The sequence below is a fragment of the Leuresthes tenuis genome, unplaced genomic scaffold (genome assembly GCF_036924035.1).
Source record: "Leuresthes tenuis unplaced genomic scaffold, fLeuTen1.0.hap1 SCAF_21, whole genome shotgun sequence".
Taxonomy (NCBI): Eukaryota; Metazoa; Chordata; class Actinopteri; order Atheriniformes; family Atherinopsidae; genus Leuresthes; species Leuresthes tenuis.
The window spans coordinates 27,327,038-27,348,342 of NW_027325375.1; the positions used below are offsets into that span (position 1 = coordinate 27,327,038).

The following is a 21,305-nucleotide window of genomic DNA, read 5'->3' on the forward strand; positions in this document are numbered from 1 at the left end:
CAAGGGTGGGTCACCACAAAAATAGAAAAACAGTATCAATGATGTGTGTAGAATGTTTCTGACATTCGTTTTGCATAAACAACACTCCTGAGGACTGAGTAAATCTTCTACAATCATATTTGTTTTTCATTATTTTCTCAATAATGAGTGTAGAAGTCCGTCTAAATGCCCAGAAGCATTGATGAACATTTCAATCTCACTTAGGTCTGTATAGGAATGCTTTAATTCATATGATAAACTGTCTTTAAACTCAAGCTGTGCTAAAATGACACCCAATGCTGATGTCTTGCATGCTGCAATTGTGTCTGTTTAAGACTTTTTGATGAGCAAAAGGAAAAGGTTTCATAAGATGACATGCATTTGGACGACGGAAGATAGATGGGTCTAAATTATGTTTATGCATTTAGCAGGCGCTTTTATCCAAAGAGACTTACAAATGAGGATATAACATTACAGCTAACATCAAAGCTAACAATAAGCTACATAGAAGGAAACCTGCACCAGGAGCTGGGTGGCGTGTTGGATTAGGTATGGCCTGATCTTTCTTATGTTTAGCAATGCGAAGCAGCACAATCGAGCCATGGAGGCAACGTGATCTTTAAAGGTTAGTTGGTCATCAGTCATGACACCCAAGTTTCTAGCTACCTTTGATGGAGTATAAGATAGGGATTCAGTTTGGATGCAAATGCTGTGGTATAAGGTTGGTTTGATTGGGAAGACAAGCAGTTCAGTGTTAGAGAGGTTTAGTTGGAGGTGATGGGCTTTCATCCATGTCGATATGTCAGAGAGTCAGTCTGAGATTCGTGCTGAGGCCGTGTGGTCATCAGGTGGAAATGACAGATAGAGCTGGGTATCGTCAGCATAACATTGGTATGAGAAGCCATGTGATTGGATGATCTGTCCCAGTGAGGTGGTGTATATGGCAAAGAGAAGAGGTCCCAGTACTGAACCTTGGGGGACCCCTGTGGCGAGGTGGTGCAGAAGTGACAACATTATATTACTCACCTGCTGTGTTTGGTAAACTAAACTGTGGATGGCAATCTGTCCAAAAAGAGCATTTGCAACAGAAAAAGGTCGACAACTGAAAACTCAAACACAGTTTAGAAAGAGATGTGCGCAATGAAAACTAATAAGTGGTCATTTAGGAGTCATTTCTAGAACCTTTCATGTTTATTTTCCGTCTTGGAAAAACAGGCAAAATCATCATTTTCAAGTTGGGTTATCAAAAAAAAAATAAAGAAGTGTAACATTGACAAACTGGTAGTGACCACACACAGAACAGAGAGATAAAAACAAACACTGGAGTGTTCTTTTCACGTACAGTAACAATCAACTTTGTTACAACCAGTGACCTGCTTTTGAAAAAATGAATCCCTTTATATAAGCTGGAGAAATAAAGAAACCTTGAGGGCTCCCTGCTACAACCTGACATACCTGTATTAGATAATAAGGAAGAAAATGAACACCAGGGAATGAGTTTTAAACTAATGCTAGCATTACATTCTGTGTAAATTCTGGCTGGAATAAAAGCTAGAACCTGACAAAAATGAACACGACAGACATGATTAAAACCTTATTAAGACCAGCTAACATAGCTTATTCATAGTTTTTGTCCAGTTTGTTGCCAGAAATTTCTCGCTACTACCCTTTTTCATGCTATGTGTTTTAATACTGAAATATGATCTCTCGCTGTTTGTAAGTCGATACACTGACGACAGTATTTGTAAAATCAACTCTAGAAGTTAACATCTAGAAGAATAGTTAACATTTGACAAAGATTCAGTTGATAAAGTCACATTTCAATCAGTTAAGTCTTCTTTGGGGTAGCTGTTTCACACTGCTGAAAATAGCTGTTAACATTACAAGTCATAACCAGAATGGTAGTTAATAAAAAAATGTTTAAAACGGTCAAATGGTGAAATATGGTCTGATAATTCAACAGGTATGAAACAAGAAGTTTAACTTTGGAATCGAGCCGAAAGCTCATAGACTTTGCTGTTGTGTTGCTTCACAACACCGTTCTCACTGCGTATATTCAACCAGAACCAAATATGTCCATTCAGTTCCATCGAGAGCCGTTTCCTCAGTGTTTATTAGCGGTGACTCCTTCCAGCTTAATGTGCACCAACAGCATGTGTCGAGGTCACATGCCGTCGTCTGCTGCAATTCTTCTTAACCTTAATTCTGTGGAGAAAAAAAAGTGCGTCTCAAGTTTAGTACATTCTGGGAAAGACTGAAGGACATAAAATATGCTGAATTAGAATCAATCCCACCTCTTTTTTTACATTCTTTGCAACTGAAGGTGGCGATGAGGGTGGCGGGCTACGTTTGAAGAGAAATAAAACAAGTCAAGTTTATGATTTACAGCCCCATTTCGGTTTCTATGGGACACATTGGAGTGAAATCTTTAGGTCTAAACTTCCTCCCGCTGGCCCCACACCTCTGTTTTGCACAGGTAAGGTTCCCTCAGGAATAAGTAGTGACGTAACAATCAACATATAACCCCTCATACCCGAACTGAAGGGATAGAGGACTACTCCTCGGGATCTTATCGCTGAAAAATGGAGGGTTCGGGCCAAAGCGAGAACATGGGATTGGGCCAAAAACCTGCTACCTGAGCAGAGGTCGCAGCCTTGTTTTGGACATATTATTGAAAACCATACACTATGTTATTAGAGGAGAAAACAATAAAGAACAACAAAGAGATAAACTATTTGATTAAACTCCCACACTCTACATCTACAACCTGAATGTGTGTCTGTGCAAGAAAGAAGCTCAACCTGGCTCATCCATGCCGATCATAAAAGAGCAGATGTGTCAGCGTCCACCTCACAGAGGATTCAAGGCCAAAGTAATCAACCGAGAGGAAACACTGCTTATCCAAACCTTAATCTAACTAGAACCTTTACCCAAAATAAAGTCCTAAGTCTCAAAAGAGGAATCTGCATTCAAAGGGAGCGCAGTTTGGTCTCCACGGTGAAAAGAGGTAACCTGAGGTTGTGGGATCAGATTCAAGTCCCTTCTGGAATGTAGATACAACCCCCAGAAACACCCTGACAGAAGGGAGTATACAGATCAGTCCAGAATGAAGTCAGATTTACTGTCTTAATAAACAGTTCTAAGCACTGCAAGTCTTAGTGTGCAGGAGTTTACATGCACTCAGTCAAACTGATGGCTAAAGTTAACATATAAATCTTACTAAAGGCAAAGAGAAAAAGAAACGGTTGCACATACCTGACAACTTTCCTGGAGGCATTCTCAAAAAACTTGGTTTTTGATGCAACACTGCAGAGCAGAGATAAATGACATGTTGGTTTTGTAGACAAAGACGATAAATTTCAGATAGGAAACCTCCTGTCTTTGTGATGCTGCTGCCAGCACTTCTTTTATGTTTGAAGCATTACTTAAAGTCCATTTTTAGCAGTTATCAATCTAAAAGCTCATCTGTTTGTAATACAGGTGAACTTAAGCCATGCATTCCCGGCTGCCTTTAAAGGCTTTGATTACCAAAGCGGGTAAGGGCGCGAGTTCTGCTGACTCTGAAAAGCTGGAATTTACAAATCTGCTATGATTTCAAGGTTGTTTAAACTTTGCATTTGATGTTTTTTCTTTAAAGAAAACCTGCAATTACATGTGTATTGGTGCTAATCTCCCAGTCCTGTTTCTGCATACCCAAAAGCATGAGGCTGGAGACATCTGTAAGAGCACTTACTAAGACGTAGGAGTGCCCTCACTGCTTGCTGCACTTGGGAGCTTTTGTGGAGTGGGGCATCTGGAGGGGGGCTCAGGAGGCCTGACTGGGGGTCTACAAATGGCATGTTTCTCTGTGGACCTTGTTCTTGTCAGACCATCAGAATCTCCTGCGAGACAGAAAAAAACATGAAACAAAAGGAATGCAGGATTCTGGAAACATGTAAAACGGCAGGCTGAAAACTTTGACATTTGATGCTGCAGGTACTGTGGAGAAAAGGAATAAGAGCTGCTGCCTGATTCTGCTGAAAAGTGGAGCTAAAAGAGGCAAAAGGAGGCAAATTGAGAGGCCAAAGGAAGCCTAAAAAAGAGGCGAAAGGAGGCCTGAAAGAGTGGCTGAAAAGAGGCAAAAGGAGGAAAAATGAGAGGCAAAAGGAGGCTAAAAAAAAGAGGCAAAATCAGAGGCAAAAGGTAGCTATATGAATACACGGTGGCTCAAGATGCATTTTTGCATTCACGTGAAATTAAAACTCACAACCCAAACAGTGATTTTGATGGTTAAATCTGCACTAAAGCCATGTCAGAGTGTTCTCTGGTGTTGTTTCAGCCTTATACATCTCTAACTCGGTGCACTCAGATTCAGCTCTGTTTCTGCAGTCATCTGTGTGACCCACCAAAACCCATCCTTCCACTTTCTACACCCACTTAATCCAATGTAGGGTGGCGGAGGGCTGGAGCCTCTCCCAGCCATCACTGGGTGAGAGGCAGGGTACACCCTGGACAGGTCGCCAGTTCATCACAGGTCGCAGGTCACAGCCACACAGAGACAAACGAGACAAACAACCATCCATGCAGGGACAATTTAGAGACACCAGTTAACCTAACATGCATGTTTTTGGATGGTAGGAGGAAGCCGGAGAACCCACGCATACACGGGGAAAGGCCTCAGCCTGGAGTTGAACCTGGAACCCTCTCGCTGTGAGGTGACGGTGCTAAACACCGCACCACCCTGCAGCCCCCACCAAAACCCAAGATGGTTAAAATAAAAACATCCTCAGCTGCTTGAAAGCAGAATGTGAATGAGCTTCCAGTGCTGTGTCACAGTCTCAGTCACAACATCAACTGTTTGAAGACAGCAGTGAGTTGAGCGAACCCAAGAACCTGCACAACCACTTTGCTTGTGCAGTGATCGCTGCGCCGAGAATAAAGTCAGCTTCAAAGGTCTAACGTTTAGGATTTAGGAAAATCTATCAAAAATATCTGATTGCACCTAACCGAATATCCCTCAACTCACCCTTCCCTTCAAAGCATGTAAGAAAAACTAAGTCGGCCTTAAAAAGCTGCAGCGGGACTAGTGCTGAGTTAGTTTCTTCTTGATCCCTGTTGACATGGCAGCGGGAGAAAAGGAAGCCTCATCCTGTAGGGATATTTTTACTGGAGTGATGATGGACGACTGTCGAGGAAAACTTGTTCAAGTCTAGTTCCACTGACTTTGGGATAGTCCGTTAATCTTTTAACATGACAAAGACCCGGAGCATCCTGTCCTCAGTTCAACACGCACCTGCAGGTCCAACACAGCTTGAAGGGAGTTGGAGCAGCTTTATCTTGAGGAATCTCAGTGATGAAAAGTCTTTGTCGGCCAACAAAATGTTCTCATTTCTTTCTTGTGATACTTACTAATCTTACTAATTCTAAAAAAAACAGTTTGACAAAGAACAAGATATATAAAGCTTGTATGTATTAAATATGCATGAGGGTCAGTTAGAGAGGATGAATTTATGAAACAAGCACGTCAGAAAGAGCAACACGAGTGGAACCACTCACACAATTAACAATAAGTCGCTGTGAAAGATGAATGGGCGTTTATAAGGAGACAATGGGTCATGTCCCCCACATCACAACTTTGATTTCCCGAAAACTGTATATTTTGTGGCTTTATCCTCACTTTTTTTAAAATCATAAAACAAGATATTTTTAGCTGCCAATGGAAAAGTACAGGGTGCGATTAATCATCACTTACATAGAAAAAAAAGGAGGCTTCTACATACCTTCTCGGTTGGCTGGCGAGCCCTTTAGAGGAGGTTTTCTGCTCTGAAATGATGGCACCCTGCTCACACTGATCCCAGACTCCCCATTTGCTGCCGAGAAGGAATCTGGCTTTTGCCTTGTATCGCTTGTCCTCGCAACATCAGAGTCCGTCTGCCTGTCCTGACGATTAGTTTGTTTGGGCATTAACGCCTGCCTTGGAGGAGGTTCTCTGGGAACAAGTGGAGCACCGCTTACAGATTTGTTCCGCTTTAGGGGAACGACGCTGGCCGAGACGTCCCCGTCCTTGATGGAGGTGTCATTCTGGCCATCTGTTGCAAAGAAAAGAGATTTACAGTTCTGCAACAGTTCAATATGAATGTTTTCCTCTGATGTTCACCTGATGCAAACATAAAAGATCAATAGATTTAAGATAAACACAGATAGAGCTAACACAGGCACTGGTGCAGCAGATCACCGATTTGATCATCAACTTAACAAATGCCTTAAGGTCTGAACTAGTAGCTTTTATTTTCTTCAGAGCCGTTAAATATCACAGTAAAGGAAGAACAAGCTGCATATGCACCAGATTTCTATGCAAGGATCTAGCCACTCCCACTTAACCACGGGTGCAGACAGACAGAAAATTACACCATTTAGCCTAACACATTAAAAAAAAGACTAATGTGAGATAAACATGTAGAGTAGATACATTTATTTGTACTTGAAATAGGCTTTTAAAAAGAGTCCAAAGGTTTTCTACCAACATTAAAAGGAGAATACATGAAGAAGAAAAAAAGAATTTCATTTGATAAACAGTTTGCTGGTTTAGTAATAAATGATAATCACTGGTACGAACACACACACACGTCAATAAATCCCATTTAGAAAATGTCAAGAAGTGACCCTGCGTGTACGCTGTGGTACGAGTCTTCGCAGAAAAAAACCAAAGAAAAATCTACAGCATGCTCAGCACAGACAGGATGGGATAATGGTGAGGATGATGACAACAGCCAGGGTGACGGAGGCTAGTAATTACTCTCTGTGTGCTGGAACTGGTCATGACTAAGAGCTTGATGAGTGCGAGCGGGTCGCTTAGAAATTGTGATGGGTTGCCGCTTTCTTGGGGTGATCCGCGGAGGAGGGACAGGTGGGGCGGTGCTGTCCTCCGGCATGGAGCTGAAGATCTGCAATCACGTGAAAAGCAACAGTTACTCTTTGGCTCAGCTTTTACGGCTGCAACTGGAGAGAAGGAGTGAAACTGCTCGCATGAAAAACAACCGAAAACTAAATCATTCCTAAACTAAACTATAAATACTCATCGATGTCGAGACAACTGACAAAGTTCTGTGATGCACAAAATCACATTAAAAAGCTCTGAGTTTCAGCCATTAGCAGGATAATCAGATCTGCTTCTCTGCAAAAGTGTTTTATCCTGATAAACCAGTTTAAAAAACCCTGATGTAATGATGTTGTACTTCAGGGGTTATGCACAGGAATGGCTGCATAACTCGCTGGAAGAGGGCAGCTCCGATTACCTTTAGATAAAACAGGTTGGGCATTCCCCCTGCTACCCGTCTCTGTGGTAAGCTAGACGATCCACATGTATGTTTATGTTTATGCATTTAGTAGACGCTTTTATCCAAAGCGACTTACAGGTAGGCAGTCAGGGTAAGGGGGTCTTGCCTAAGGACCCCTACTGGAGGTAGTACCTTTGATGCAGGAGATTTGAACCCATGTCTCCCAAAATGATACCACTACACTATGCAGCCCATGTAGTACATGTAGTAACTACTGCAACAATGTCTTTTCCTCACAGAGATATGCAACCGGTAAAAACTAAAAATATCAAACTGTTCCTGCAAAACATTCTGGCTTCAGCTGCACCTTTTTATAGTATTCGATCAGGATCTCCACCACGATGTTTTGGAACTTGATATCGAGCATGGCCGCCACCGTCTCCTCCTTTGCTCTCATGAGCGTGGGTCCAAAGATTACCGCCATGTTCGAGGGAGTCATCAGGTTTTCATCACTGTGGCTGCACACACTGCCAACAAATGCCAGGCTGGGTTGAATAAAATGTAACTAAACGCAGGCAGTAACACAACATCTCAGCTCATTTCAGAGAAGGTTTTTTTCCCGGCAGCAACAACGAGACACAAGTTCAGTACTCACTTGACCAAGTGTGCAATGAGCATCTCCAACATCTCCCGATTCTTCTCTGGTAGTTTGTAGGTAAGTGAATGAATTTCACTTTGTCGAAAGTCCAGATTATCTGACTCTGTGACAGAAAAAAGTCATTTAAAAACTGAGCATCTGGGAAATTCTGTGTCCTGAAACCAAAGTAAAATAAATAATAAAACCTAAACAAATTAATGTTATCTACTTAATTGATGCGCACTTGTTTGATTTTAGGCGTTTTAGCTCCTGTCCCGCCAGTAATGGGATGGAGCACAGCAGCAGGACGCAAATGTACAACTTCTGATGTACTAAAAAGTTCCAGAAAAGCTTAATAAATTATAAAGATTGAGAAATGCTGATCCTAACAGTCTGAATATCAAGACAAAATCAGGATAGAACATCTGAAAAAGGCAACAAAGGCTGAGGAACCAATGCTGGAAGCTCTGCTGCTGATGGTAGGAAAGCCAATTTCGGAAAGAAAAGGACCTGAAACACTAAACATGCTGTACTAGTTCTGTATAAATTAAAGAAAAATACCAGCTAAATAAAAACACAGCGACGAATGTATGTAGAATTTTTCCTTTTTCATAGATTTCCTGAATTTCATCTTAGTATATTCTAGCTAAGCTGTGCTGAAAACAGAAAATACAAAGTGTATTCAATCATCGAGTGATAAATGGCCTCCCACTGCAGTGGCACTACACGGATAAAAGAGTCAGGGTGTGTAATAAGAGCCCCCCCCGTGCAACAAAGAATGGCATTCCCAGCTGCCTTAATGCAAAATCCTGACAGAATGAGGCTGAAGCCGTAAAACTCGCTGCCTTCTTAGCTGCATTGTGACCGACAAAAATAAACAAGGTTCAGATTTCCTTCAGTGTCCAGACTGAAATAAAAGCTGCCAGCCTCCACAGTACAGACGTACAAATGCCTTTTTTATGCCCCTAAGGTATGCTGCAGCTCATCAGTGAGATGCGTGGCGAGTTTGTGAATCTGTCTGGCGTTACAAACCATTTTTAACCATTTAAACATGGGTTTTATTGCTGTATGACACACTTTGGTTGTAGGTCAGTACATTAGAGGAGAGTTTAAAGAGGACACACAATGACCAAACCGCCACGCTCTTCGCTTCGTGTAATTTCCAAACATGTCTTACTTGCAGCACACATGAGATGTCTGTGCAGATCGTAGGTCATCAGAGGTTCAGACAAACTCCTGTGGATGAAACCAGGAACATACAGTAAACACAAGAACAGCGTAATGTCCAACATCTGCCACAAGAAAGCGGACCATGAATCTGCTCGTTACACAGTTATTAGTCAATTATATCAATTTGGAAACAGCAAATTGCTTAAAATGTTGGAAAATCAAGAAGATTCTTTGGGAAAAAACAAAATCCCCGAAATGTCAGGGACATGTAAACCTAACTTCTCCACACAGACACACCTCAGGTAAAACTTCAATGCACTCGTGATGGTTTTAACATCCCAGTCGCTGCTATGCAGGTCCACGTCTCCTGGATTTGTAGGATCTATGGAAAAAAAGACATATGCTAGCCATGTTTAATGATGTAAAACATATTTTCACCCTTTAAGCACAGACTTTAAGCCAAGGAAAACAAGTGGATGCCATGACCACTTCTCACCTATAATCTCAGCTTTTAGGTTGGCTATCTTAGTAAAAATCAGTTACCTATTCATACATTCAACGAATACAGAGGAAAAGCCACATTTATTTTATATTTCATACTGTCTGCTGCTCAATGCTTCACCATGTTAGCCAGGTCCTCTCTCAGCTGGACTGTCTACCATTTGGTGTTAACTACAGCTAGTTAAGGGGAGGGTGAACCTTCAAGCTGCACACCAGCCTGTGAGAGAAACCTGACAAAGCAATGAGCAGACAGGTGTTGCTTCTCTGAGGCTTTGCTGCTACAGTGGACTCTTATCTAAATGTCTCATCACAAACATCTTATCTTGTTTAACGGCTGGGCATTCTTTGTGTTGTCTGCTGCATCGAAACCTAAACCTGCATTCATAACAGGGACCATGGCGGCGGTTATCATCTTTGTTAATCGGATTCGAGAGCGAATTGAGATCAAACCTGTTTATACTCCCGTGCAAACATTATCAGGTCAGTTTCTGGCACTGCAGCAACGCCTCGCTCTTTGAGTTGATATTTCAGCTCTGAGTTGGGGTCAAAAGGGTTCATTTCCGGTTAAGTTTCACATCTATAAAGTTAAAAAACCTTTTATCATTTTAAACGGAGAGAAGATGTGAACGAATTCAAACTGCTACAAGCAGTACACTGACGTTTTAGGATGAATTAGTCCTGATTTACAGTCAGTTCTGGCTGAATATTCAAAACGCTTTCATCATCAATTACAGTTTTATTGTCATACATCAACAAGTTAAATGTTTCCTGGTGATCTAGGGAGGTTAAAAGAGAGTCACATCGATGACTCTGACTTTATGCTCTGTCATAACTCTAGTTAAATGAACCCTTCTCTGCTGATCCACACCCTAAAATCATCTTCAGGCTCCACAGAGAGTTGCAGATCAAGGTAATTAGTCTGATTGAGGGAACTGAGTGAATGCACAGATGAGGCCAATGTTCAGACCTTACCAAAGAAGGTATTTAGAAGCTTCTGGACTTGAATGTTGCTGCCAACTGTTCTGTACACTCCTTCTTGTGTGGCTCCTGGAAAAACAAAAGGAGGAAGTTAATATAAAAAAAAAACAAGGGGAATGTAATTTAGACAAATACTGTACAGTGGAAATGTGCCACATCCTGGTCTGAGACCGAAATAATCAACTGCTCACTTAGAAACAGTTCAGATTAAACTAAAAGCTGGTGGCTTACGTATTTAATCAGAATGCAGAATTCGAACCGTTCCCGTTAAATGTATCGAGGTTTGTGGGTTAGAGTTAAATAGAATTTAAAGTAAGAGATGTGACGATGAAATCACTTCACAATGTGAAACAGGCAAACATCTGATGACATCTCTTTTCTCCTTGAGCGCAGCCAGTGAGGGCATCAGCAAATGATTCAACTCTGCCCCCAACAGGCAAGTAAGAGGAGTAATGGATGTAAAGTCGGTCGGTACGGAAACCATTTACCTTTTGTTTCAATGTAGTTGATGCACTTTCGCACAAACTTGAATCCAGTTTCATTCAGTTCCACTGTGGAAACAAATGGGAAAAAAAAGCCCATTTAGCAGAAAACAAGAATTCCATCAAAACCTCAGACTTTAAACTTGACTTTAACTTACTTTCAGCTTGCTTGTGAATTGGGGAATGATAAATCTGAAATCAAGAAAAAAAGGAGAGTGAAGGCCCTGGAGCATGTGGGAAGAAATGACTTGAGGGGATTTTCCTTTTTAAATGAGGGAAAGAAAAGCCAAGTCAACCCACAGAAATCTAACCTCTTAGTTATTCATTTTCTGGTTGCTGTACGAGCAAATTAGATTAACATGAACAACAATTATAACAACATCTCTTTGAACAATTTGGCTCCTTGACTTGCAGGCATATTTGCCACAAAAATCTGACCCAGAAAGTCAAACTCTAAAAGCAGTCGGTCACTATCGCGTGTGCTGGTTTTATATCAAAGCCACGTCTGATTCTCTCCTCCCCACTCTAATGGAGGTCAGAGGTCAGGGCCGCCTGCACAGCAGCTGGAGACAGAGCCGTCTTGTTCAGGGACTCTTAAGCATGGCGTCGCATTTGTAGACGGCTGTTACTGATTTTCAAGTGAGAAGCTTTTGTTACCGAAGCAAAGTGTGTTCACTTTAGCTATTTCCACTGTGCTACTTGAGCGAGATGCTTCAGCTGAGGCCTGTCCAACATATGGGTGAAAATCTAACGTGATTGATCACCAGCAGCTAAAACCTTTTCCCCTCCGACATTCAATTCAATTCACTTTCATTTGTGGCTAACAGGAAAACTGCCAAAGCATTCAGTTGCTTCGGAAACTCTGGAGAAACACATGCACTTCGGTTTGTAAGTGTAGAAAAAAAGCGTAGATAAAGTGTGTCGACTTCTTGGATTTGAATGTGCCAGAATGTGCCAAAACACTGTCAGAAAGTGTAATATATCAGTCGAGTTTTGCTTCCAAAGTTCCAGACCGCTTTTTCAATGCACACGGAATCACAGAAATAAAAGCCGGAGTCTGACCGCTGCGCTCAAGAGTTATTTTCATTATTGATCTGCAGATAATATGGTGAATTAATCAGTTGTTTTGTCACTCGAATGTTGCTGGAGGAGAGGGACCTCCCATCAAATATGCAACTTTAATATAAATCTACTATCCTATATGAGAAATAAATAGATCTCATAAGAAATTATATGAGTAAATTTGAGCTTTTTGCTTAAAAATGACCACAATCGATAGTTTTCAGAGTGTTAGAACTTCTATTTATCATTTCAATCAATTCACTAAATGTTTCTTCACAGGTGGCTTTTATTTGGGTGCCAGTAAGAAAAAGAGTCAGAAACAAAATGAACATTACATAAACAGATTCATGCCAGAGGGGTGTTAAAAAAGGAGAAAGGGAACTAAGAGGCGCACGGTTGCTGCGTCAGAAATCCAGAGAACCTGCAGAGCTTCGGACCTTTGCTTGAGAATTTTAGGGGCAATCTTCGTAAAAGCTTCAGTGTGACATTTGTATGAAGAAGTCGGTGGGGGAAGTTGCACAAGAAGCGGTCACCGAAAAGTGTGCCTTTTGTTATTTTCACATCCTTTGCTTTGCCCACAGCATTCACCAACACCCAACTCAGAAAACATCTGCTCAGGGCTGCGAAGCTGAAAGCAAAGTGTTCATCACTACCACCGAAAGAGGAATTAACCTTTTCTATTCTTATCATTTTAGTCGTAAAGCACCTCATCGTGTCAACGCTTCAAACCTGGAATAAAAGCAACAAGTTGTCAGGCTCCATTAGCACCTAAAATCATTATGAATAATAATTAAACACGTTCACAGTATGGGTTCATCTGTGCCACATTATCTCACATATCTGGAACATGGAAGCAGGGACTTAATGAAAGCCATGTTGTTTCCACACACACAAATCAATGAATGCCATTCAAACAGCACAACTAAAACCATTACATTTTCTCTGTCTAGGGTTCAACAAAAGGAACTTTTTAAAGCCAAAACCCGCTGTTCTGGGTGCAGTCCACACACACATCTCCACCTCACCCCATAGTTACAGATTTACTGAAGACAAGAAGGATGCAACAGTAAAAACATTTTCACTCCTCTAATCCTAAAAGAGAAGCAAAACAAACTCACGGGCTCTTTTCCATCCATGGCCTCCATCCACAACTTCCTGTCTCCCTCTGAAAGAGCCTGGAAAGTGACGGGCGCGTTCCTACGGCAACGGTAACAAATTACATGAAAAGGGGCAAAGGTTGCAGTTTAGCTAAGCACTTAAAAATGATTTACTGAGTTACATTAACATACCACAGTGAGATGCCTTGTTACAGTCACAGATAATACTCATTTTTCCAAGTAAAGCAGGTAAGAGACAAAAACAAGAACACCCCAGGAAGAAAAAAGCTCATCTTTGAAGTGTCTCGTTACATCCCATGTGGACACGAGATGAATAAGACAAGCGTAAAGCGATGATGAAAACTCGCTGTTGCAATCTGTCTCCTGCAGGAACAAAACCGAATGCCAGATTTTACAGCTTTTAGGCTAATAGATCAATTCTTAACTAAAACAACTGTGCAGTGAGATGAGAGCTTTTTCTGCCAACTGCGCTGATCACACGTAAGGCCTTGAAAAACCTTTTAGACATTTATGTAGCGATCAACTTTTGGCACTTGAACAGATAACAACGATTGCACATCAGCAAACATAAACTAGTTAAAGTAAGCACCTGATGGAGATATCGGGGCAGTGCTCTGCAGGAGTGATCAGTGTTAGGAAAAGCACCAGAAGCCCTTCAGGTAGGTTCAGGAAGGCTTCTGTTTGCCTTAGTCGTACTTCCTACACTAGACTGCACTGCCACCTTGAGTTTAACAAGCAGCCGACTCCTCATAATGTTCACTTCAGTTCAGAGAAGTTATTCTAGCTCCTAATGCATAACTCAAGCTGCTTTCAAACCTTTAAAAACACTGTCACACTCAACTATTTCTACAGATTTCAAGGGGAAAAAAAACTCTGCTAGGTGACAAAAGCCCATGGCTTATTAAAAGGCTTCTTGTTCCAAATGGCCTGCTTATATGAATGTGAGCTTGTTGTGTTCCTTCCCCCTGAAATCACAGAGTTTGCCATCTGTTTGCAGCACCAGCCCATTGCTTAGGGATTGTTTGGGCTACAGTCCATTTAGCCTTCACACTCTGTCCTTGCAAACCACCTGTTCACCTCGCCGCCTGAACCCGTTTATCCCATGAGGCTTTCGCGTTGCCTCATCACACAGTTTCACAGGTTTTGTTTGTGCTAACCTCTCGACGGTTTCCACGTCAAAGCAGAAGCGCTTGTCTATGGACTCCGTCTTCCGGCGGATGCAGGATTTCAAAGTAAGCTGCACAGGGCCCTGCGGGGGAAGAGAGGAAGTTGGAAGGTGGTCGGTAAGTGGGATGGAGCCAACAACTGTAGCAATAGCAAACCGAGGTAATAAACCTGAGAGGCACTCATTTTGTTTATTTGTGGCGATGAAGCACCTGTTTGGTTGCAGGCTTCTGCTCACAAGGCACCATGATCAGCAGTCTCCCCTTCGTGTGATACCTACAATAGTATTTGACCCATGACACACCCAAAGCCCCTGGTGGAACAAAGAAACATATAAAATCATTCCATCTAAACAATTTAGATCTAAAACAAAGGCACATGCATAAACATCACACTTACACTTCTCCTGACTGTACAAATAACCCTCCATCGGCATAAAATTATGCATTTTAGAGATCTGGGATGGGCGTTTCATTCTTTTCATCAGCTCCTCCAACTCCTCACAAGTGCTCTCATAGTGGTTTCTTGTCTGCAGACAGAAGAAACCCCAAAAAGCACTTATAGACTTCCAATTAGAGGACATTTAATCGCTGTAACTGCCATCAACTCTACTTACATTCTGTAAACTGAGCTGCAGCTCCTGCTTGTAGGGCATGAAGTCCTGAGTCATCTCGACTGTCAGGTTATTCAGAGTAAAAATGCTGTGAAGAAATGCCAGTACCTGTCCAGGCCAAGCATGAACCACACAGAAAAGAGCTATTATTGCAAAAGAATGGATGCGTAATCATCCACCTGTGTGAAATAAATATCCTCAATGCATCATTGGCAGCAAAGAGGAAGAGCAGAGGAACCGCTCACCGGCTCCACAACATCAAACTTCTTCCTGTCCTGCACTTGATGGATCTGGTACACGTACTCCACTGACGATTCATAGAAATTCACCCGCTCTTTGTCGAGAAGGTCGTCGGCCTGTAAGGGGGAAGAAAACATGGAGGTTTTAACAGAGTAAAAGGAAACAGTTTCACATTTCACCGTAGAGCTGATGTAGTATTTCACCCCACCTCTTGTAGTTGACTCTCCTTCCTCTTGGCAGAGAGAGTCAAATGTTTATCTAGCTGGGAGTAAAATTTTTCACTCTCTTTCTCGAACTTCTTCCTCTTTTCCTGCAGAATATATATGGTAACGATGAGAGGGTGTGGTCGGATTAGATCAAGCAGGGTTCATAAAATCAGTTAATTAGCAGAGATGCTAACTGTCAAGGATGCTATCACCCAATAAACATTAAAAAATGCAACACACACCCAAATAAGACACAAATCCATAAAGATTCTTTCCAGTAATTAGCTGGAGCCCAACATGCACTGAGCATCAGACTGAATTCTGCTCTCATGGACATTTGACGCACATATTTTGTAATGGACCCACGTTTCTAAATGACTCATATTAACACATGTCAGAGTAGTCCCATCACCACATGCTCAGGTCTGATCATGAATTATCTGGATTATTTCCCAGAGCTTCAAGATGACTTTGAAAGCATCACCTGAGAAAAAGTAAGGCCTGTGTGCAGGTGTAGAATATCTTTAAACTTCACTTGTTCTGTCACAGATGAGAAGGAGAGTAATATCTTATTTCACATAAAACATGTATGCAAACTGGGTGTGGATCATTTTGGTGAAGTAGCTTAAAGGATCCTGTTCAGTGTGTGAAAGCAGTGAAGGGAGGATCTATGTGTTTGCAATGATCTGACTCATAAATACATGTAATAACAAAGCCACTGAAGCTCAACGGGGCTTCCAATGCCCACCTAAGAACTCACGTCTTTTGCCCAAGAAAATGATCGTTTACAGAGCAAAATCTAGAAGGAACAGCACTCACTTTTGTTGCTCCTATCTGCTCCTTTCTGAACTTCTCCAGGGGCTTAATGAGCAGATCAGAAGCGTTCTGAACCTGGACATGAAAGCACACAACAGTTAATGCAATAAAAGCTCCACTGCCGCCTTTTTATCCAGGCTGCTGTTGTAGAATTGAGTTTTAAGGTGATTAAAAGCAAAAACTATCCACAAGACGTGATCCTCGTGCACCTAAAGCTTAAACTTTAGATTAGATTTGACCGCAATAACTTCTTCCATCATCACAACTTCATTTATGAAGTCTACATATCCCACAAAGGTTCCCAGGCCAGAAATCTTGGTGTAATTATCGATGGGGCCTTTAAATTGGACAAGCAGGTCAGCTCTGTGGTCAAGGATAGTTTCTTTCAGCTTCGGTTTCTAGCCAACCTCATCTAAGGAGGGCTGATCTTGAAAAGGTCACGCAGGCTTTAATCTCTTCACATTTAGATTATTGCAGCTCCCTGTACGTCGGCATCGGCCAATCAGAACTAAACCGTCTACAGATTGTGCAGAATGCAGCAGCCCGTCTCCTAACCGGGACAAAGAAACATGGGTACGCAACGCCGGTGCTTTCCTCTCTTCACTGGCTTCCGGTTAGGTACAGAATTGTTTTTAAGAATCTTTTATTTGTTTTTAAGCCTCTGGACTGGCCCCAGAATGTTTATCCAACCGTATTAATGTGCATCGACCCTCCAGAGCCCTGAGGTCAGCTGACCAGTTGGTTCTGGACGTTCCTCGCTCATTCCTTCAAACTAAAGGAGATCTTCGCAGTCGTGGCTCCCACACTGTGGATTTTTCTTTGCCATTTTCTGTGTGGTCTGTGACTAGCCTCTCTTCTTTACCCCGGCCTTTGGCTGAATTAAGTCACCAGTATCGGATATTTTATCTGTTTGCCTTTCACTGTTTTTGCTTCTTCGCTACACTACTTTAGCTTGTATTGTTTATTGCTGATGATTATTTTATCCAGAAAAGCACTTTGGCTGGCCATTGGCCTTTAAATGTGCTGTATAAATAAAGCTGACATTGACATATCCCTTGATTTGTGTCACAGTACAGTGCAATAAAGTATTAAACAAAGCAGCCCCAGCGATAAAAACTATATGAAAAATGCATCAACATGAAACAATATGGAAGCACTAAAAAAAGGAGGAAGTAAACGAAGAGAGGAACTGAAATCAAAATAATTCCCAGCATTGGTCTAAACTGCTAGTTACACAATCAAAATATCTATGTCGGATGTATTATGACTGAATTTATAAATAGATCGACATTAACTCGCGCAAACGGCTTCATAAAAAAAGAAAAAAGACAGTTTGTTAGAGTTTGTAACAGAACGTGACACGAGTTTCCCTGCGGTGCTCTTTAATGCAGGACATACGATATATTAATGTGGTTTTAATCATCTAATGAGGGTTAAAAAAGGATGCAGAGTCAGCTTGGAGGAAGCTGATAACCCACCAGCATCATCCTGTCATGCTCCACTTCCTGCAGAAGTCCGGCGAACTCCTGGAACGACTGAGCTGGGAAAGAAAACACAAAGATGACTACTGGATTAAAGAGTTTGCAGCTTGTTATTTAAGCTGTGGCACAGACAACAAATGTGCTCCAGCCTTTCCAAAAGCAGCTGAACGTACACAACATCTCCGGCTATTTTGCCGTAAACCTGTTATCGTTTAAACTCTAAGAAACCGTAATGTTTTTCAGTTCCTCGCAGGAATTAAGGTCAAACAGAGGTATTTTCATGAGCTTTAACATGAAAAGTGTTCCTCCAGAATTTGACAACTAATGGGAAATAGTAAATGTGTGTGAAGCAGAGCGTGTGTGTATCATCTTACCAATGTTAATCTCATCATCCGTCAGGGAGTCTCCGATGAAGTCGAACTGGAACGCACTGAGCGTCTGGGAAAACTTCTGCACCGCCAAAGAATAGCCTGGAAAAAACAGATTTAATCCTTTTACACACAACCGAAACCAGAAGTTTCATCAAACTTATCATTGACAACTACATCAAATTCCTCTTGTTCCATAAATTCAACCCAGCTAACGGACCGCAGGTTTATTATAACTAAACATTTTTGCAGTATAAAGCATGAAATGCTGTCCAGTCTGAGCTTGATGCAATAATATCATCCCTGCGACGCCTGGCTTTTATTACCAAATCAAACAGAGCCTGTCGAGTCAATACCGGAGAGCATTATTCCCAGAAACTTGGCTGGCGTATCACATATCGTAAATCCCTTGTTTTGCACTCATTTGGGTCTTTTTTTCATTAACCATTTGTCCTTTCTATTCCCTTTGTTCCCTCACTGTGGATTTCCTTTAAACTGTAGAGAAATAAAGCACTGCCTGCATATTTCAAAACCTTCATGACATCATTTTTAAAGGTGTGAGAGGCCCACAGTGCACGAGCAGCTAATCATCACAGACTGAGATGATAATGAGACTTTTCTCCAGCCTCCATTTGGACCGTCTATACCAACAATGACAGTTTCTGTTATACAAAAAAAGAAAAAAGCTTCAGGATCTCTTGGTGAGTCACACAAAACATACAGTGTCCCCCTGACCCAAACATACACATGTACAGCAGGGTGTCACTGGCTTGGCTCCACAGCATCAGTGGGACCGGTCCCAACAAGCAGCAGACAGATCACTGACACCGTGACACAGAAGCTGCAAATACTGCAGAAGAAGTTACTCCTGCACATCTGCATCGGGTACAGGGCCTTTCAAAGCGACCCCTGGTCTTCTCCTCCCTGGGTTTGCCTCTCCCACTCACCCACATTGATCCTGCAGGCCGTCAGCAAGGCCCACTGATGCTCCTCACACCAACGCACACATAAAACCCCAAACAACAGCCAGTCAGAGGTAGGATGTAAGCATGCTCACCCTTGATTGCAGTGATTACACTGTTGCCATCTTTTATCAGATCTTTGAGACATTTGCTCGTCCTGTCCAGCTCCAGTTCATAACTCTTGAGGGTATCTCTGAAGTCTGGGCTGTCCTTGTAACAGTCACTGAACTCCAGAGGAGGATGCCCCATCTTCTGCACGACCTGCTTTTCGACAATAGAAGCGCTGGGTTTGTTTTGGAGACACGCTGCCTACGCTCGTCTATCTCACACAGCTCATTTCTGCTCGGTTGAGGCGACTCCAAACTCCCATCTGCTCAGAGGAGCACAAACTATGGTGTCCGGGGGGAGCCTGTGGCGGCCGCTGGTGAAGCGCGAACTGCAATAAACAGTGAAAATGCTCAGTTTAGCTTCACTTCCCCTTTTCGTCTTCTTTTCGACGCGATGTTGCGCTTCGGTTTAATAGTACCCTGATCCTCTTTGCCACTTTTTCCTCGTTATAGTGTCGTGATGAGAAGAGCGGCTAAATCACCCGCACCCCCCCGGACGCGTCCCATTCCAAAATATTTCCTACTTTCAAAAACCCTCTTTCTTTCCTTTACCGTCGTCTGAGGCGATTTCTGCTATTTGACGCTAACCGCTGGTTTTTTAACCGGTGGCTCAGAATCAGTTGGTACGTTTTATTTCAACAGATATATCATAAAAACACTGAAAGCCCAACGCGTTTATCAAGAACTTGACACATAACGCAATGGAACGAAACCAATTGGCTAAAGACGCACAAAAAACTTCCCATTTTCCACACCCAGGAGGTTCTTAAAGGGGCTGCGGTGCTCGTGATATAAATGCTGCTTTCACGTGCTGTCAGAAGTGTAGGTGAAACTTCCAATTAGCTCTCACTTCCTCGTTTGTCCCTCATTTTAATTCAAGTGCAAAAAAGAAAACAAGTAATGCTGATGTTGGTGGCATTCTTTAAGATATTTTCTCAAATCTACTGCAGCACTGTGTTTACAGCAGCTGATAACCCACGGCAGACGCACCCACGGAGGATTCATTAACACAAACATACCGAGACAGGTCTTACTGCTCATAACTGGGTGTGTTAGTGCATTCATAAGTGACATACGCGGCCTGTGTTGGACACCTAGCTTGCACTCACCAATGTTTTACATCTCACCACAAAAGTAGTCATGCAGGATTTTTTTTATTAACATACACAGGAGGAAACCCATTATAGAAAGACTTATTATAGCGCTGATAGGCAAATACTATTCAGTTACTCACAGCAGTTTGATCAGATAAATGGAAATGAATTGTATTTGACTTTTACACAATTTGCATAAATGAAGGCATCTATGTCTGTTTTAAAACCAAACAAACTGGAAATTAAATACAAGATACATTGGGATTAATTGCTGATCAACTGAAATGCGGTACATTGAAATAATCTGAATACTTCCCCCACCATTTCTTACCATAAGACTTCATGTTCACTTCTGCTCTTACATTTCTACAGGATGAATCACCGCTGGGATGCTGCAGTAACTGCTGATGAACTCCAGGTGTCATCCTGCAAACTGAATTGGAGAAAGAGTCAAGAGTTAGGCTGCAAACTGCAAACCCACAGGCACTGGTTTCATTGCAGGCATGCGGTCAGTCAGACAGTTTGTGAGCATGACGGAGGTTCACAGTTGTTTGTGATCAGGGGGTCTCTTAAGCTTTTTGTGCCGAACAATGCAGCTCAGATTAAAATGTCTTTAAAATTTCAGTCTGCATATGTAAATATATTTTTTTTGTTTGTGTTCGAGGTTACAGAACCAGACAAAATAAATCACTGCAGAGGAATAAGATCCACTGCTTTAAATCAACGATACAGTTGAGATGTTACAGAGTAATACGATATCAATCAGTAAAATTGTGGTATCCAGGCTACTTTGTGAGACTCACCTTTAATGTGAGACAAAAAGAACAATGACCATTTAAAATCTAATTGGAGGTCAAACTTTAAAGACTTTAAAGATGCTTGTAAACGTGATCGTATGAAATCAAGCTTCTCCAAACACACTTAGATAATCCTGTTGATTTAATCCTGCATGTTATGCTCAACTCAACTCAAATGGGTGCTCTGTACATGCTCCAAAGTTCCACCAGACAGTGCATTTAAATAGAGCTGCATTTACAAAAGCTGCTGTCATTCACTTATATTACATCTTTT

The 21,305-nt window shown here is 41.9% G+C and overlaps 1 protein-coding gene across 1 annotated transcript; it reads right to left on the reverse strand.

Moving 5' to 3' along the window:
* Positions 1-1,140: 1,140 nt before the first annotated feature.
* Positions 1,141-19,934, reverse strand: ophn1 (oligophrenin 1). Its single transcript, XM_072374756.1, has 24 exons — positions 19,129-19,934; positions 18,078-18,173; positions 17,701-17,762; positions 16,226-16,297; positions 15,409-15,510; positions 15,206-15,316; positions 14,964-15,068; positions 14,747-14,876; positions 14,560-14,660; positions 14,341-14,432; positions 13,184-13,262; positions 11,162-11,195; positions 11,010-11,072; positions 10,516-10,590; positions 9,340-9,424; positions 9,050-9,108; positions 7,891-7,996; positions 7,603-7,762; positions 6,755-6,902; positions 5,739-6,047; positions 3,713-3,860; positions 3,235-3,285; positions 2,274-2,322; positions 1,141-2,184 (listed from the first exon to the last, which is right to left on the reverse strand). The coding sequence occupies exons 1-24, from the start codon at positions 19,280-19,282 to the stop codon at positions 2,179-2,181; spliced, it is 2,397 nt and encodes a 798-aa protein (XP_072230857.1). The 5' UTR covers positions 19,283-19,934; the 3' UTR covers positions 1,141-2,178.
* Between the last annotated feature and the right edge of the window lie 1,371 nt (positions 19,935-21,305).

Coding starts and splice junctions, on each gene's coding strand:
- ophn1 (XM_072374756.1), bottom strand. CDS start 19,282: ATGGGGCATCCTCCTCTGGAGTTCAGTGACTGTTACAAGGACAGCCCA. Junction 14,877..14,963: donor TGCAGCTCAGTTTACAGAAT/GTAAGTAGAGTT, acceptor TTCTGTCTGCAG/ACAAGAAACCACTATGAGAG. Junction 7,997..9,049: donor ACATCTCATGTGTGCTGCAA/GTAAGACATGTT, acceptor TTTCTGTCACAG/AGTCAGATAATCTGGACTTT.